The sequence below is a fragment of the Salmo salar genome, chromosome ssa11 (assembly GCF_905237065.1).
Source record: "Salmo salar chromosome ssa11, Ssal_v3.1, whole genome shotgun sequence".
Taxonomy (NCBI): domain Eukaryota; kingdom Metazoa; phylum Chordata; class Actinopteri; order Salmoniformes; family Salmonidae; genus Salmo; species Salmo salar.
Window position 1 is genome coordinate 88,256,029 of NC_059452.1, and position 17,474 is coordinate 88,273,502.

Sequence of the window (17,474 nt, forward strand, 5' to 3'; positions counted from 1 at the left end):
CCTTGTTTTTGTTTTGTATAGTGTTCTTTCTAATTAAATTGAAAGATGAATACTAACTCCGCTGCATTTTGGTCCATTCCTGAAGACAGCCCTTACATAAACTCAGTTTTTCACAATTCCTGACATTTAATCCTAGTAAAAATTCCCTGTCTTAGGTCAGATAGGATCACCACTTTATTTTAAGAATGTGAAATGTCAGAATAATAGTAGAGAGAATGATTTATTTCAGCTTTTTATTTCTTTCATCACATTCCCAGTGGGTCAGAAGTTTACATACACTCAATTAGTATTTGGTAGCATTGCCTTTAAATGGTTTAACTTGGGTCAAACATTTCAAGTAGCCTTCCACAAGCTTCCCACAATAAGTTGGGGGAATTTTGGCCCATTCCTCCTGACAGAGCTAGTGTAACTGGTTTGTAGGCCTCCTTGCTCGCACATGCTTTTTCAGTTCTGCCCACAAATGTTCTATAGGATTGAGGTCAAGGCTTTGTGATGGCCACTCCAATACCTTGACTTTGTTGTCCTTAAGCCATTTTGCGACAACTTTCGAAGTATGCTTGGGGTCATTGTCCATTTGGAAGACCCATTTGCGACCAAGCTTTAACTTCCTGACTGATGTCTTGAGATGTTGCTTCAATATATCCATATAATTTTCCTTCCTTATGATGGCATCTATTTTGTGAAGTGCACCAGTCCCTCCTGCAGCAAAGCACCCCCACAACATGATGCTGCCACCCCCGTGCTTCACGGTTTGGATGGTGTTCTTCGGCTTGCAAGCCTCCTCCTTTTTCCTCCAAACATAACGATGGTCATTATGGCCAAACTGTTCTATTTTTGTTTCAACAGACCAGAGGACATTTCTCCAAAAAGTACGATCTTTGTCCCCATGTGCAGCTGCAAACCGTAGACTGGCTTTTTTTATGGCGGTTTTGGAGCAGTGGCTTCTTCCTTGCTGAGCGGCCTTTCAGGTTATGTCGATATAGTACTTGTTTTACTGTGGATATCGATACTTTTGTGCCTGTTTCCTCCAGCATCTTCACAAGGTCCTTTGCTGTTCTTCTGGGATTGATTTGCACTTTTCATCTCTAGGAGACAGAAAGCGTCTCCTTCCTGAGCGGTATGACGGCTGCGTGGTCCCATGGTGTTTATACTTGCGTACTATTGTTTGTACAGATGAACGTGGTACCTTCAGGCATTTGGAAATTGCTCCCAAGGATGAACCAGACTTGTGGAGGTCTACAGATTTTCATCTGAGGTCTTGGCTGATTTCTTTTGATTTTCCTATGTTGTCAAGCAAAGAGGCACTGAGTTTGAAGGTAGGGCTTGAAATACATCCACAGGTACACCTCCAATTGGCTACTAAAGCCATGACATAGTTTTCTGGAATTTTCCTGTCTGTTTAATGGCACAGTCAACTTAGTGTATGTAAACTTCTGACCCACTTGAATTGTGATACAGTGAACTATATGTGAAATAATCTGTCTGTAAACAATTGTTGGAAAAATTACTTGTGTCATGCACAAAGTAGATGTCCTAACCGACTTGCCAAAACTATAGTTTGTTAACAAGAAATTTGTGGAGTGGTTGAAAGACGTTTTAATGACTCCAACCTAAGTGTATGTAAAGACATGTATTCGTACATGATGGGATGTATAGACATTATGGACAGTATTTGTATAGAATATATAGTATATCTGAAGAATACATGGATAGAATAGTATATCTACTGCATGAATTGATGTCAATGGTGAATGGAGTGATGGGTGATACATTGAGTTGTGTGTTGTCTTTGTGGGTAAGGTGTAGATATGTCCGCAGGCACAGCAGTATACCAGTATCTAGTATCGCTGTAAGAGAATAGGTACATCAGCCACAGACACCTATAGCCTTGATCAGGAGTTGTTGAATGAGCAATCAACTGGTGCCAGTGACCAGACACAGAGAAATATACAATACGTGGGTGCTGGTCAGAATGTGCCAAAAAACACAGACACTATACATCACACCACTACATATCACACACACACACACACACACACACACCCACACACACACACACACACACACACACAATTGAATATAAAAATATGACCTGATCATTCTCTTTTATTTATGACCTTTTTTTGTTGGCCATGAACTTTCACAAACAGGTATTACTGTGCATCACTCAGGGCAAATTATCCATACCCCCATATAAGCCTAAATGTAAGAAAATAACTGTGCCAAATGATTTTCTATTTTATGAAATGTCACGCAGAGCTCTGTCAGAACTCATAGAAACTCTGCAAAAATGTCAAGAGACAAAAATGTAATATACTTCTGGTATGAAACATTTTGTGATATCATATATTCTGAAATGGTTAAAAAAGGATGTGACTAAAGACTACACCCCGAAATCCAGGAAAGTTTACAAGCCGAACAAGCCTTATTGGAATTTTTGTATTTGTATTTTTATGGATCCCCATTAGCTGCTGCCAAGGCAGCTACTCTTCCTGGGGTTTATTATGGATCCCCATTAGCTGCTGCCAAGGCAGCTACTCCCCTCCTAGGGTTTATTATGGATCCCCATTAGCTGCTGCCAAGGCAGCTACTCCCCTCCTGGGGTTTATTATGGATCCCCATTAGCTCCTGCCAAGGCAGGTACTCTTCCTGGGGTTTATTATGGATCCCCATTAGTTCCTGCCAAGGCAGCTACTCTTCCTGGGGTCCAGCAATATTAAGGCAGTTTATACAATTTTAAAAGCATTACAATACATTTACAGACTGTGTGCCCTCAGGCCCCTACCCCACCACTACCACATATATACAGTACAAAATCCATGTTTACGTGTGTGTATAGTGCGTATTCTATCGTGTCGTGTGTGTATGCATGTGTCTGTGCCTGTGTTTGTGTTGCTTCACAGTCGCCGCTGTTCCATAAGGTATTTTTTATCTGTTTTTTTTTATCTAATTTTACTGCTTGCATGAGTTACTTGATGTGGAATAGAGTTCCATGTAGTCATGGCTCTATGTAGTACTGTGCGCCTTTCATAGTCTGCTCTGGACTTGGGGACTGTGAAGAGACCTCTTGTGGCATGTCTTGTGGGGTATGCATGGTTGTCCGAGTTGTGAGCCAGTTGTTCAAACAGACAGCTCAGTGCATTCAACATGTCAATACCTCTCACAAATACAAGCAGTGATGAAGTCAATCTCTCCTCCACTTTGAGCCAGGAGAGATTGACATGCATATTTAATATTAGCTCTCTGTATGCATCCAAGGGCCAGCCGTGTTGCACTGTTCTGAACCAATTGCAATTTTTCTACCATAATTTCCGGACTATTAAGCGCACCTGAATATAAGCCGCACCCACTGAATTAAAAAATTTTTTTTATTTGGAACATAAATAAGCCGCAGGTGCCTACCGGTACATTGAAACAAATTAACTTTACACAGGCTTTAACGAAACACGGCTTGTAACAAAAATAAATAGGCTTTAACGAAACACGGCTTGTAACAAAAATAAATAGGCTTTAACGAAACAAGGCTTGTAACAAAAAATAAAAAATTAGCAGTAAGCTTTAGTTGTCTTTTTGCACTGAGTCAATTCCTCACGCTGCTGTTTCCAACGTCTTATCATCGACTCATTAAGACCAAGCTCCCGTGCAGCAGCTCTATTTCCTTTTCCAACAGCCAGATTACTCGCCTTCAACTTGAAAGCTGCATCATATGCATTTCTCCATGTCTTTGCCATGATGAGGGTGACAAAATGACTACTGTAATCAGAATGATGGGAAGTTTGAGAGCGCTCGATTTAATCTAAACAGTAAACAAAAAAGTTGTTTGACCTTAACCCGTTCGGCAATTTCATTGGTCTAATGAAAGCTTCATGCCGCCAAAAAACTGAGCACGTCACAGAATGTTTTTTTGGTTTTTTTTTTAATTGAAAGCGGGAAAAATCCATATATTTGCCGCGTCATTGTTTAAGCCGCGGGGTTGAAAGCGTGGGAAAAAAGTTGCGGCTTATAGTCCGGAATTTACGGTAAATCCTTTTCTGTGGCACCTGACCACATGACTGAACAGTAGTCAAAACTAGGGCCTGTAGGACCTGCCTTGTTGACTGTGCTGTCAAGAAGGTAGAGCAGGGCCTTATCATGGACATCTTGCTCTTTTGCACCCCAGTATCTCTACTTGCCCATCATCATCTGCACATCTATCACTCCAGTGTTAATGCTAAATTGTAATTATTTCGCCTCTATGGCCTATTTATTGCCTTACCTCCCTAATCTTCTACATTTCCACACACTGTACATAGATTTTTCTATTGTGTTATTGACAGTACGTTTGATTATGTGTAACTCTGTGTTGTTGTTTTTGTCGCACTGCTTTGCTTTTATCTTGGCCAGGTCGCAGTTGTAAATGAGAACTTGTTCTCAACTGGCTTACCTGGTTAAATAAAGGTGAAATAAAACATTTAATAAAAATACTTCTCCCCATCTTAGCTATTGTTGTATCAGTATGTCTTGACCATGACGGTTTACAATCCAGGGTAAGTCCAAGCAGTTTAGTCACCTCAACTTGCTCAATTTCCACATTATTTATTACAAGATTTAGTTGAGGTTTAGGGTTTAGTGATTGATTTGTCCCAAATACAATGCTTTTAGTTTTAGAAATATTTAGGACTAACTTATTCCTTGCCACCCACTCTGAAACTAACTGCAGCTCTTTGTTAAGTGTTGCAGTCATTTCAGTCGCTGTAGTAGCTAACATGTATAGTGTTGAGTCCTCCGCATACATAGACACTCTGGCTTTCCTCAAAACCAGTGGCAATTCATTAGTAAAGATTGGAAAAAGTAATGGGCCTAGAAGGCTGCCTTAGGGAATTCCTGATTCTTCCATTAAAGAACACCCTCTGTGTTCTGTTAGACATGGACATGATGACTTAAGGGACCTATGGTCTGTAATTCGCAAGGCTGAGCACTTATTTCTACATTGTAAAGATTGGAATACAAGATAACATTTTAGAAAGTTATTTAAGATAATAGACGGTCTATTCAAACTGAGATATCAGAGAGGAGATACAGACAAGAAATCCTCCAAAGTTCTGGAACCAAATAAATAAGTTGGGGCCAAAACGTCATAAGACAATTCCAATGGAAGTCAGGGAAGAGCATCAGGGGTTGAACTCCGATATCACACAGATACTTCATGAGTGGGGGAAGGGGTTTGCAAGTTTGTTGTCAGGTAAGGAAAATATGGCATATTTTATTAAGGAATACTTTTATAAAGACATGCTCCCTGAAAACTAAACTTGAAAACAAAATATATGCAACCCATACCTAAGTGAGGAGTTGTCTTTGGTAGAAGTTAAGAAGGCGATTGATGCTGCAAAAAATGGGAAAGCTTTTGGCATTGTTGAACTGCTTAATGATGTTTTAAAAGCCACTCAATTAATTGAAGTTATAAATTGCTTGCTCCAAATGTGTTTTGAATACAGTATACTGCCATCCACTTGGTATACAGTTAGTCTATAGTGAATCCCATTCCCAAATCTTCAAAAGAGAGTGCAACTGAACTATAAAGGCATGATGTTACGGATACAGGTATCCTGAGTGTGTATCCTGTGTGTGTGTTGTCGTGTCTTTGGGGTATCATTAAACGGATGATATGTTTATCAATTAGCTCACTGTAATTAATATCACGCGATTAAACTGATTAATCGTTTAATTGTAATTAACTAGGAGATCGGGGCACCAAGGAGAATATTCAGATTACAAAGCTATAATTTTCCTAATATAACTTTCCTGTACTATAATATTATATTCTATTATAGTATAGGCCGATTATCTTCTGGTTTAAATGGTGTATTTTACCTCGAGTCCAGTCTCATTCCAAACGTCGTAAATTGTTGTATCTGCACGAACCCAGTCTTTACTAAAATCATCCATACATCAATTGTCTTAAAATCATTTATTTACTACACTAAGTAATTAACAGAAAAACATACAAACAGTAATTATCGTCACAAAGGATTGGTAGAGGAATGTGCCCTTGTGGGCTAAACAGGCAGGTCGGCCTGTTGAACAATGGGTCATAAACGGTCAGCTGAGAAGTTGCACAGAGTTCATTAATATTAACAATTGACAGTTGAAGGCTCACTCATTCGGGAACAATTGCAATCAATATATATTTACGCTCAGTGTGTCGTCGTGATCCTTGTTCGAGAGTTCTGTTCTGTTGGGGAGTTTTGTCCGCGTTCTCTCTCTCTCTCTCGGTTAGAATGGATCTTTCAGAGCGACATTCATTAATGTCGTCATAGAATGGTTGTTTCGTTGGTCTTCGCGTTCGATGATATAATTTACTTAACTGCAGACTAATAATTAATATCAAAGACTTGTTCTTATTCTGTCGGTCTCGATAGTCTAAAAGTTAACCACGTGGTATAGTTCACTTTCAGTAGAGTACTTGGTCAAACCTCTGGCCATAGAGTGTAGGCCTGGTCTGAAGAAATGTAAATCAGGGGGTGTTTTATAGTGCCCATAGAACAGGCTTGTCAAATGACGCCTGGTCCTGTATGGGTCCCTGGGGCCGTGCCTATGACTGAGTTAGATTTGGTTACAGAAATACAATTCTATCACATTACATCAGTACATAGCATCTCAATGTCTTACAAAAGCTTTATCCTTATTAATACATTCTATACAACCATTATGATGCTATTATATAAACAGTTTTATGGTAATATGGCTATATTGTCTCTTCTGAGTATCACAAAATTGTACCAAGCGGATCAGTTCGTAGCTGGATTCTTCACCAATCTTCTATACCTTCTCCAGCACACACAAAATGTCGCTTGGCTCTCCAATTCTATGAGTTGGAAGAATTTCCTGTGTCTCTCTATGGGCCATGTGGCCAGAGACTCTCCTGGAATTTTAGAGTTTTTACAACCCTTTACACACAGGGTGGATTGGGGGGGAGTCAACTGTCCTCCCTGTACCAAAAGAGGCCAACGTCATGACAGTGTGTATTTCTTTTCTCTCCTTCTCCCCTCACAGGTGACAATCATCATTCCCCAATCAGTCACCAATCAGTCATCAATCAGAAGACACCTGCTCCTTTTCCATTACCCTATCACATCCCTTTCCCTTGGTTTAAAAACCTAGTCAGTTGTTTTCTCTGGAGCTCGATCTCTCTGTGGCTCAATCTCTGTCATTCAATTGCTCTCTTTGTATGCAGAGATCTCTCTTTTGTTTTGCACCTACATGTGACATTTGTCCGGTACCTGTGAGTTTTGTTAAAGTGTTGACTGTTTGTTTGATGGTGGGAAAAAGGGGTACCAAGACCAGTCGCCCATGGGCCTACCTTACACGTAGGAAAACAATGTCTAAATACACTTAAAAATAAACCAATAGTGTTTGATGATAAATTTAAGTTGTCTGTGGTTATTAGTTCTCACTGTTTCTTTTCACTATTATGATTTGCATGAGTTATGTTACGGGTCTCGTTTCCATCCCCCCTAGACTGCAGGGCCAAAGGGATTCGTAACACATGAGTTTACTAAATACAGTCTCTAAATTATATTCAGCAGGTTAATACATTTTTGGCAGATCTAAACATTCTGGTGGAAGAACAAAATGGTTGTCATAAATCCAGAGTCTGTATCAACCGTATCTTCTCGGTCTGCACAATAGTCAGAAATAGATTACAGGAAAATAAGCCTACTTTTGCATGTTGCATTGATTTCCAGAAAATAAGTATTTTAGCCTATAGATTGATAAAGACAGGGGTTGATGAAATTTTATCACCTAATCTAGTCTCTCTACAAAGCACCAAATGCCTGTGTGCGTGTTAAAAATATCGTACAGATTGGTTTCCCACGCCCCCGAGTGTAAACAAGGAGACACATTATCACCCACTCTGTTTGCTATGTTTATTAATGATTTGGCGAAATAAATTAAACAGTTAAATATTGGAATAAGCTATGATGATGAAATGTTAAGTATACTCTTATATGCTGATATTATTTTGATGGCAGAAACTGAACAAGGCCTGCAGAAAATGTTATTTGCAGTCAATTGGTGTGAATAGAAAAAACACAATGCATTTTAGTAAACCTGGTACTAGGAGAAGTGTTTATCAGTTTTCAAGTGGGCCTTCGTGAATCAGCAAACAAAATAAATGAAGGGTGCTTAACAATGAGAATGGCTTACCAACAAGGCTAATTCTGAGGAAGACAAAATGTAAAAACGTTAGTCATCTGTTCACATCCTGTACAATTGATTAAAGTGAGCAAAAATAAATCACACTGCCTTTTTTTGTCGAGTTCACCACCTCCTTTTTACTTCGAATTAGTCGTTTTGGAAGTTTTTGTTGGTCAGCCATTCTCATGTTTTTCGGTTTTGGTAAAGAAATTCTTGAGTTTACTAGCAATTATAAATATTTGGGTCTTTATTTTTGAACATTTGACCTTTCTATACAGTACATCTGCCCTGGACGACGCAGTAAATAGAGCTCTTGGGGAAGTTATAGGAAAAACAAAACACTGAAATATATTGGCTATGCCACATATTCCAAATTGTATCAGACATGCGAGTGTCCTGTTTTGGACTACTCAGCATGAGTGTGTGGTGCTGTGAGGTATCTCAAAAACATAACAGAGCAGTACGTTATTGTTTTAGGCATCCACAAGTTTGCACCTATATTGGCAATAACTGAAGACATTGGCTGGGAACCCTGTGAGATGAGATGGAAGGTATGTATGGTGAGACTTTTGAATAGACTGATATGCCAACTGTCAGAACAGCCAGCAAAGTTTTCAATGGGATCTCTCCATCGGGGGAGCCTGAGAACTGAAATGTCTGACCTTTTCCAACAGTCTGACTGTGAACATTTGTACGAAAACCAAATTAAGGGAGACATAGATGCTATTAAAAGACAACTGATGATGCCATATTAAAATAAATGGGTGGAGGATATTAAACATAAACCCAAATTGAGAACCTTTTGTTTGATTAAGGGTGAATTTGTGTTTGAGGGATATATTATGTATAACCTACCTAAAAGCAAGAGATCACTATGTGCACAGGTAAGTAAGATCAGGGATATTAACCCTGCTTATTGAAACAGGTCAGTATAATGGTTAAATGGAAGAGGAAATACTATGTAACTAACTATTGTGACTTCGAGGAGATAGAGAATTAAATTAATTTCATCCTCTATTGCCCTTTCTATCACGATATATACGCTTATCCTTTTTCCAGAAAGCCAACCAGATATGCCCTGGTATTATGTGGCTGAGCCATGAGGAGAAATTGAAATGGTTTTTTGTCCATTGTGTATTTCTGTTTGCTTAATTTTTTATAAAGCCTGGAATAAAAGAAAAAGGGTGACCTATAATTACATTTAATTAAATCCAGACATATAGCAAAGTGCACGTATGTATATAAATTGAGTGAAGGCCAATATGTCTCACGCTTTAATCTTCTCTTTGTACCAGAGCGGGTTTAAAAGGATGGGCCCCTTTTTTCAATTTTCGCCTAAAATGACATACCCAAATCTAACTGCATGTAGCTCAGGCCCTGAAGCAAGGATATGCATATTCTTGGTACCATTTGAAAGGAAACACTTTGAAGTTTGTGGAAATGTAGGAGAATGTAACACATTAGATCTGGTAAAAGATAATAGAGGAAAAAAACCAACTGTTTTTTTTTGTATTTCTTTGTACCATCCTGTTTGAAATGCAAGAGAAAGGCCATAATGTATTAATCCAGCCCAGGTGCAATTTAGATTTTGGCCACTAGATGGCAGCAGCGTATGGGCAAAGTTTTATACTGATCCAATGAACCATTGCATTTCTGTTCAAAACGTTGTATCAAGCCCCCCCAAATGTGCCTAAATTGTTTATTATTAACTTTCCATGTTCAATACTGTGCATTCTCATCAAACAATAGCATGGTATTCTTTCACTGTAGTAGCTACTGTAAACGGGACAGCGCAGTTAGATTAACAAGAATTTAAGCGTTCTGCCAACATCAGACATGTCTATGTCCTGGGAAATTTTACTTACAACCTCAGGCTAATGCGATTAGCATATGTTAGCTCAACCGTCCTGCAGGGGACCCACCAATCCTGAAGAAGTTTTAATCTTTAAGGGATCGGTTGCCAATTGGCAATTTGAAATGAAAATAAAATGTAATTTATTCACTCTTTCATTATTTAATTCACTACACACCACACACACCAACCATCCAACACACACACACCACACACCAACCATCCTACACACACACACACACACACACACACCACACACCAACCATCCTACACACACACACACACCACACACCAACCATCCTACACACACACCACACACCAACCATCCTACACACACACACACACACCACACACCAACCATGCTACACACTACACACCAACAATGCTACACACACACACTACACACACACACTACACACTAACAATGCCACACAAACACACACACACTACACACTAGCCCTGCTACACACACACACTACACACCAACCATGCTACACACACACACACACTACACACTAACAATGCCACACACACACACACACACCAACCATGCTACACACACTTACAGAAGGAGCTGCTTTCGTCCCTTGTGCCGTCCATGGTGCCATCCGGATGCATATGCAGGTAGTATCCGTGCTGACTGTATAGCCTGGTCACGATGCCTTTCAACTGGGGCTCTGCAGTGAAAACAGTTAACACACAGCTTTATTAGACCGGGCCCGTGGACAGAGACATACAGGGCCCGTGGACAGGGACAGACAGGGCCCGTGGACAGGGACAGACAGGGCCCGTGGACAGGGACAGACGGGGCCTGTGGACAGGGACAGACGGGGCCCATGGACGTGGACAGGGACAGACGGGGCCCGTGGACAGGGACATATGGGGCCCGTGGACAGGGACAGACGGGGTCCGTGGACAGAGACAGAAAGGGCCCGTGGACAGAGACAGACAGGGCCCGTGGACAGAGACAGATAGGGCCCGTGGACAGAGACAGATAGGGCCCATGGACAGGGGCCGATAGAATAGTAGTGTAATAGATATTTAGGGGCGAGAGGAACTTGAAATTGCATAGAAAGGGTTAATCGGAGCGTGTCAGTATGGAAGGCAGAACAATTATTTTGATAGTCTGAGTTTACAACACACACAACCAAATATGGCTTTTAAAAGGGTATATAAATGATTAAGTTGCCAATGCAATAGAGCACACACACAGATTATAAAGGGAAAGACAGGCAAATAACGGACACACCTCTCTTCCGGACAAGGTAAACACCTTCTTCGCCCTCTTCAAGGAAAACAACACCGATGTGTGCCCCCGCCGCTCACGAGGACTGTGTGCTCCTGATCTCCGCGGCTGACGTGTGTAAGACAAGCGTGTTATGCGTGTTAACCCTCACAAGACTGCTGGCCCAGACGTGTCTGTCTTTCCCTTTATAATCTGTGTGTGTGCTTTATTGCATTGAAAACTAAGTCATTTATATACCCTTTTAACCTGTTAGGGCTAGGGGGCAGTATTGACACGGCCGGATAAAAAACGTACCCGATTTAATCTGGTTACTACTCCTGCCCAGTAACTAGAATATGCATATAATTATTGGCTTTGGATAGAAACACCCTAAAGTTTCTAAAACGGTTTGAATGGTGTCTGTGAGTATAACAGAACTCATATGGCAGGCCAAAACCTGAGAAGATTCCATGCAGGAAGTGGCCTGTCTGACAAGTTGTGTTTCATCTTGGCTCTTTTTATTGAAGACTGAGGATCTTTGCAATAACGTGACACTTCCTACGGCTCCCATAGGCTCTCAGAGCCCGGGAAAAAGCTGAACGATATCGAGGCAGGCTCTGGCTGAAACACTTTATCGCGTTTGGCAAGTGGCCGATCAGAGTACTATGGGCATAGGCGCGTGTCCGAGTCGACCGAATGCTTTATTTTCTTTCATCTGTTTACCTAAACGCAGATTCCCGGTCGGAATATTATCGCTTTTTTTATGAGAAAAATGGCATAAAAATTTATTTTAAACAGCGGTTGACATGCTTCGAAGTACGGTAATGGAACATTTAGAATTTTTTTGTCACGAATTGCGCTATGCTCGTCACACTTATTTACCCTTTCGGATAGGGTCTTGAACGCACGAACAAAACGCCGCTGTTTGAATATAACTATGGATTATTTTGAACCAAACCAACATTTGTTATTGAAGTAGTAGTCCTGGGAGTGCATTCTGACGAAGACAGCAAAGGTAATAACATTTTTCTTATAGTAAATCTGACTTTGGTGAGTGCAAAACTTGCTGGGTGTCTAAATAGCTAGCCCTGTGATGCCGGGCTATCTACTGAGAATATTGCAAAATGTGCTTTCACCGAAAAGCTATTTGAAAATCGGACATATCGAGTGCATAGAGGAGTTCTGTATCTATAATTCTTAAAATAATTGTTATGCTTTTTGTGAACGTTTATCGTGAGTAATTTAGTAAATTCACCGGCAGTGTTCGGTGGGAATGCTAGTCACATGCTAGTCACATGCTAATGTAAAAAGCTGTTTTTTGATATAAATATGAACTTGATTGAACAAAACATGCATGTATTGTATAACATAATGTCCTAGGGTTGTCATCTGATGAAGATCATCAACGGTTAGTGCTGCATTTAGCTGTGGTTTGGGTTTATGTGACATTATATGCTAGCTTGAAAAATGGGTGTCTGATTATTTCTGGCTGGGTACTCTGCTGACATAATCTAATGTTTTGCTTTCGTTGTAAAGCCTTTTTGAAATCGGACAGTGTGGTTAGATTAATGAGAGTCTTGTCTTTAAAATGGTGTAAAATAGTCATATGTTTGAAAAATTGAAGTTTTTGCATTTTTGAGGTTTTTGAATAACACGCCACGGGATTACACTGGCTGTTACGTAGGTGGGACGATTTGGTGCCACCTACCCTAGAGAGGTTAAAGGCCATATTTGGTTGTGTGTGTTGTAAACTCAGACTATCAAAATAATTGTTCTGCTTCCTTACTGACAATCCTCAGAGCATGTGCAAACCAGCTGAATGGAGTGTTTACAGACATATTCAATCTTTTCCTATCCCAGTCTGTTGTCTCCGCTTGCTTCAAGATGTCAACTATTGTTCCTGTACCCAACAAAGTGAAGGTAACTCAACTAAATGACTATCGCTCTGTAGCACTCACTTCTGTCATCATGAAGTGCTTTGAGAGGCTAGTTAAGGATCATACCACCTCCAGCTTACCCGACACCCTAGACCCACTACAATTCACATACCGCCCCAACAGATCCACGGACAACGTAATCGCCATTGCACTGCACACTGCCCTATCCCACCTGGACAAGAGGAATATCTATTTAAGAATGCTGTTCATTGACTACAGCTCAGACTTCAACACCATTGTGTCCTCCAAGCTCATCACTAAGCTCAGGGCCCTGTGTCTGTGCGACTGGGTCCTAGACTTCCTGATGGACCAATCCAAGTTGGTGAAGGTAGGCAACAAAACCTCCGCCACACTGATCCTCAACACGGGGGCCCCACAGGGGTGAGTGCTCAGCCCCCTCCCTGTTCACCCATGACTGAGTAGCCACGCACATCTCCAAATCAATCACCAAGTTTGCTGACGACACAACAGTAGTAGGCCTGATTAACAACAACGACGAGGCCGCCTACAGGGAGGAGGTGAGAGCCCTGGCGGAGTGGTGCCAGGAAAATAACCTTTTCCTCAATAAAATTAAGGAGCTGATTGTGGACTACAGGAGACAGCAGAGAGAGCACGCCCCCATCTACATCAACGGGGACGTAGTCGAGAGGGTAAAAATCTTCAAGATCTACAGTATGGCATGCACATCAATGAGGTCCCTTCACACCTACAGCATGGTGAAAAGGTGGAACACGGCCTCTTCAACCTCAGGAGGCTGAAGACATTTGGCTTGGCCCCTAAGACCCTCACAAACTTCTACAGATGCACCATTGATACACTCTTAGAAAAATAATTTCCTTATAGAAGCAAAAATGGTCTATCGCTTGCTTCATATATAGAACCCTTTAATAGGGTTCTTTGATCAGAACCCTGGAGGTTCTTCTTCACTGAACCAAATTGGTTCCATATAGAACCCTGCATGGTGCTATTTAAGATTTATGGCTACTACTTTTAAATAGTAATATTTTGATCTAAGAATATAATTAATAAACAATTAAATAATGGACAGAAGAATAACAGCATAGTTTTGAGAATTTATTGTCATTATATGCATACATAGTTTGGAAATATGCGCTGGTGGCTATGGAGGCATCTCTTTGTTTGAATGATGGCCCACGTCAACTCTGGCTGACTTCTTCAGAATACAATACAATACTTTGTCCATTGGTTACAGTGAACAACAGAAATGTGTCTTCTTCTCCGTTCTCAACCACCCTCCCATACAGCAGACCTCACACATACAGTTGAGACAAGTACAGGTTCAAGATGCATGCCACGCCCCTGGTTTAAGAGCATGTTGTGTAGTTAATTGCCTTGCTCAAGGCCCCAACAGTAAGGGAATATTTTGAGGATGTGAACCCAGCAGCCTTCAAGTTGTCAGATCAATTCCGCCCATTTATATCACAGCACACACCCCTGAATTTGAACCGGCCACCTTTTGGCCACAAATCCCAGCTCCTGCCACTGGTCCCAACTCCTGCCACAGGTCCCAACTCCTGCCACAGGTCCAAAGGAGCAAAAACAAGTTAATATTCAGAAATAAACAAGTTAATCTGCACAAAAAATACCGTGCAGACATATAATTATTATGATGTAGAATAACAATTTACATGCAGTTGATGTCAGCAGCAGCCGAAAGTGTCACGTCCTGACCATAGTAAGACGTGATTTTCTATGGTAGAGTAGGTCAGGGCGTGACAGGGGATGTTTTGTGTTTTTCTATGTTTTCTATTTCTATGTTTAAGTTCTAGTTTTTCTATTTCTTTGTTGTTTTTTGGGGGGTTGATCTCCAATTGGAAGCAGCTGGTCCTCGTTACCTCTGATTGGAGATCATATTTAAGTAGGGGTTTTTCTTCCTGGGTTTGGTGGGTGATTATCTTTTGAGTAGTGTTTGTTTCTCTCTGCGTCACGGTTTGTTGTTTTGGAAATTCAGTTATTTATGTTTTGCAAAGTTTCACGGATTTAATAAAATGTGGAACTACAACCACGCTGCACTTTGGTCCAATCCTTTTGACAGCCATGACAGAATCACCCACCATCAAAGGACCAAGCAGCGTGCCCAGGAGCAACAGAGATGGACCTGGGAGGAAATTCTGGACGGAAAAGGACCCTCGAGGCAGGCTGGGGAGTATCGCCATCCGAGGGAGGAGATTGAGGCAGCTAAAGCGGAGCGGCATTATTATGAGGCGCTGTACAAACCACTAGGCAAGTGCGAGAGACAGCCCCCCCCCAAGAAATTGGGGGGGGGGGGCACACGGGGAGATTGGCAGAGTCAGGTTGGAGACCTGAGCCAACTCCCCGTGCTTACCGTGGGGGGGGCGAGTGATCGTGCAAGCACCATGATATGCGGAGATGCACACTGTGTCGCCAGTGCGCAGATACAGCCCAGTGCGCTCGGTGCAAGCTCCCCACCGTTGCAGTGCTAGAGTTGGCATTCAGCCAGGAAGGAGTATGCCTGCTCAGCGTTCCTGGTCTCCAGTGCGTCTTCTCGGCCCAGGTTATCCTGCGCCAGCTCTACGCACGGTAACCCCAGTTCGCCAACACAAACCTGTGCGATCTGTCACAACGCCTCGCGCTTGTCGGGCTACGGAGGTTATCCAGCCAGGACGGGTTGTGCCAGCCATAAGTTCCAGATCTCCAGTGCGCCTCCACGGTCAGTATACCCTGTGCCTCCTCTCCGCACTCGCCCTGAGGTGCATGTCATCAGCCCGGTGCCACCTGTACCGGTCCCATGCATCAGGCCTCCAGTGCGCCTCCACAGCCCAATTCGTCCTGTGCCTCCTCCCCGCCCCTGAGGTGCGTGTAACCAATCTTGCACAAACCAATTCTGGAGCCTCCAGCAACGCTCCCCAGCCCGGAGCCTCCAGTGGTGGCCTGCAGCCCCGAACCTCCAGCAGTGGTCTACAGTCCAGTTCTTTCGACGACGATCCACGGTCAGGTGGTAATAAAGCAGAAGGATCAGCGGGTGGAGCGGGGAGTACGCCCCAAACCGGCGCCGCCTCCTCTTTTGGAGGTTAAGGTTATGTGGACTGCATTTGAGCCGCCATGGACAATTGTCACCCTCCCTACCCTCCCTTTTGTTTTGTGGTTCTATTTGTTTTAGGTGCATTCGGAGTCTGCACCTTTGGGGGGGGGGGTACTGTCACGTCTTGACCATAGTAAGATGTGATTTTCTATGGTAGAGTAGGTCAGGGTGTGACAGGGGGTGTTTTGTGTTTTTCTATGTTTAAGTTCTAGTTTTTCTATTTCAGTTTTTTTGGGGTTGATCTCCAATTGGAGGCAGCTGGTCCTCGTTACCTCTGATTGGAGATCATATTTAAGTAGCGGTTTTTCTTCCTGGGTTTTGTGGGTGATTATCTTTTGAGTAGTGTTTGTTTCTCTCTGCGTCACGGTTTGTTTTGTAAATTCAGTTTATGTATTTATGTTTTGCAAAGTTTCATGGATTTAATAAAATGTGGAACTACAACCACGCTGCACTTTGGTCCGATCTTTTCGACAGTTGTGACAGAAAGAGAGATCCTCTGATAGTTCTGGGATACTGCCAGACTTGAGAAAAAGATAAATAGTGTGTTAAAAGTAATGTAATGATTAACAAGGCTATTGAATCACCAAGACTTCTAATACATAATTTATTATAAATCATTTATACATAACTTACCTCCTCTCAGTCAGCAACAGTCTTCTATTGGCTTCATGAAATATAGGTTAGTCCCCTCAATTGACTCCAGACTGAAATAAAATAAACAATTTGCTATTTGCCAACGTCAGGCTGGGTCTGTAGCTCTATTTGACATATCCCATAATAGAAAATAATGTTTATTTGAAAGGGTTACTGTAGCTGGCTAGCTTGTAAAGGGGCTAATTAAAGTAGCCTAGCTTTTTATGTTTAGCTAGCTAAGTTACCTTACAAAAATGCTCAAATTCTAATAACGTTATAGCCTATCATACAACTTTGGCTTCATGTATTTCAATTAAATGATACTCTTTGATTACCTTAATACGTTGAAAAATAACATGCTCATAGGCTAGTTGCAAGTTAGTTCAGCCACTGTCCTCTTGTGTCGTCATGCTGGAATGGATTGGCAGTTGTTTTTTGAATCGGAATGGCAGTTACCTTTTGAATTAACCAAAAAGCTCTATATAGAACCCCTTTTTTTATCTAAGAGTGTACACTTTAATTAAACATTATTTCCTCATGCTTCTAATTAGCATTTATCATCAATTTCTCTCAGCCAATCATCAG

General features: G+C 41.6%; 1 protein-coding gene across 1 annotated transcript in view; it reads right to left on the reverse strand.

The window, feature by feature from the left end:
* LOC106563170 (fibroblast growth factor 11) overlaps positions 1–17,474 on the reverse strand; it is a 78,410-nt gene that overhangs the window by 35,736 nt on the left and 25,200 nt on the right. The window contains exon 2 of the mRNA XM_014128475.2: positions 10,597–10,707. Within this exon, the coding sequence (XP_013983950.1) occupies positions 10,597–10,707 (111 nt within the window). The remainder of the gene's footprint in view (positions 1–10,596; positions 10,708–17,474) is intronic.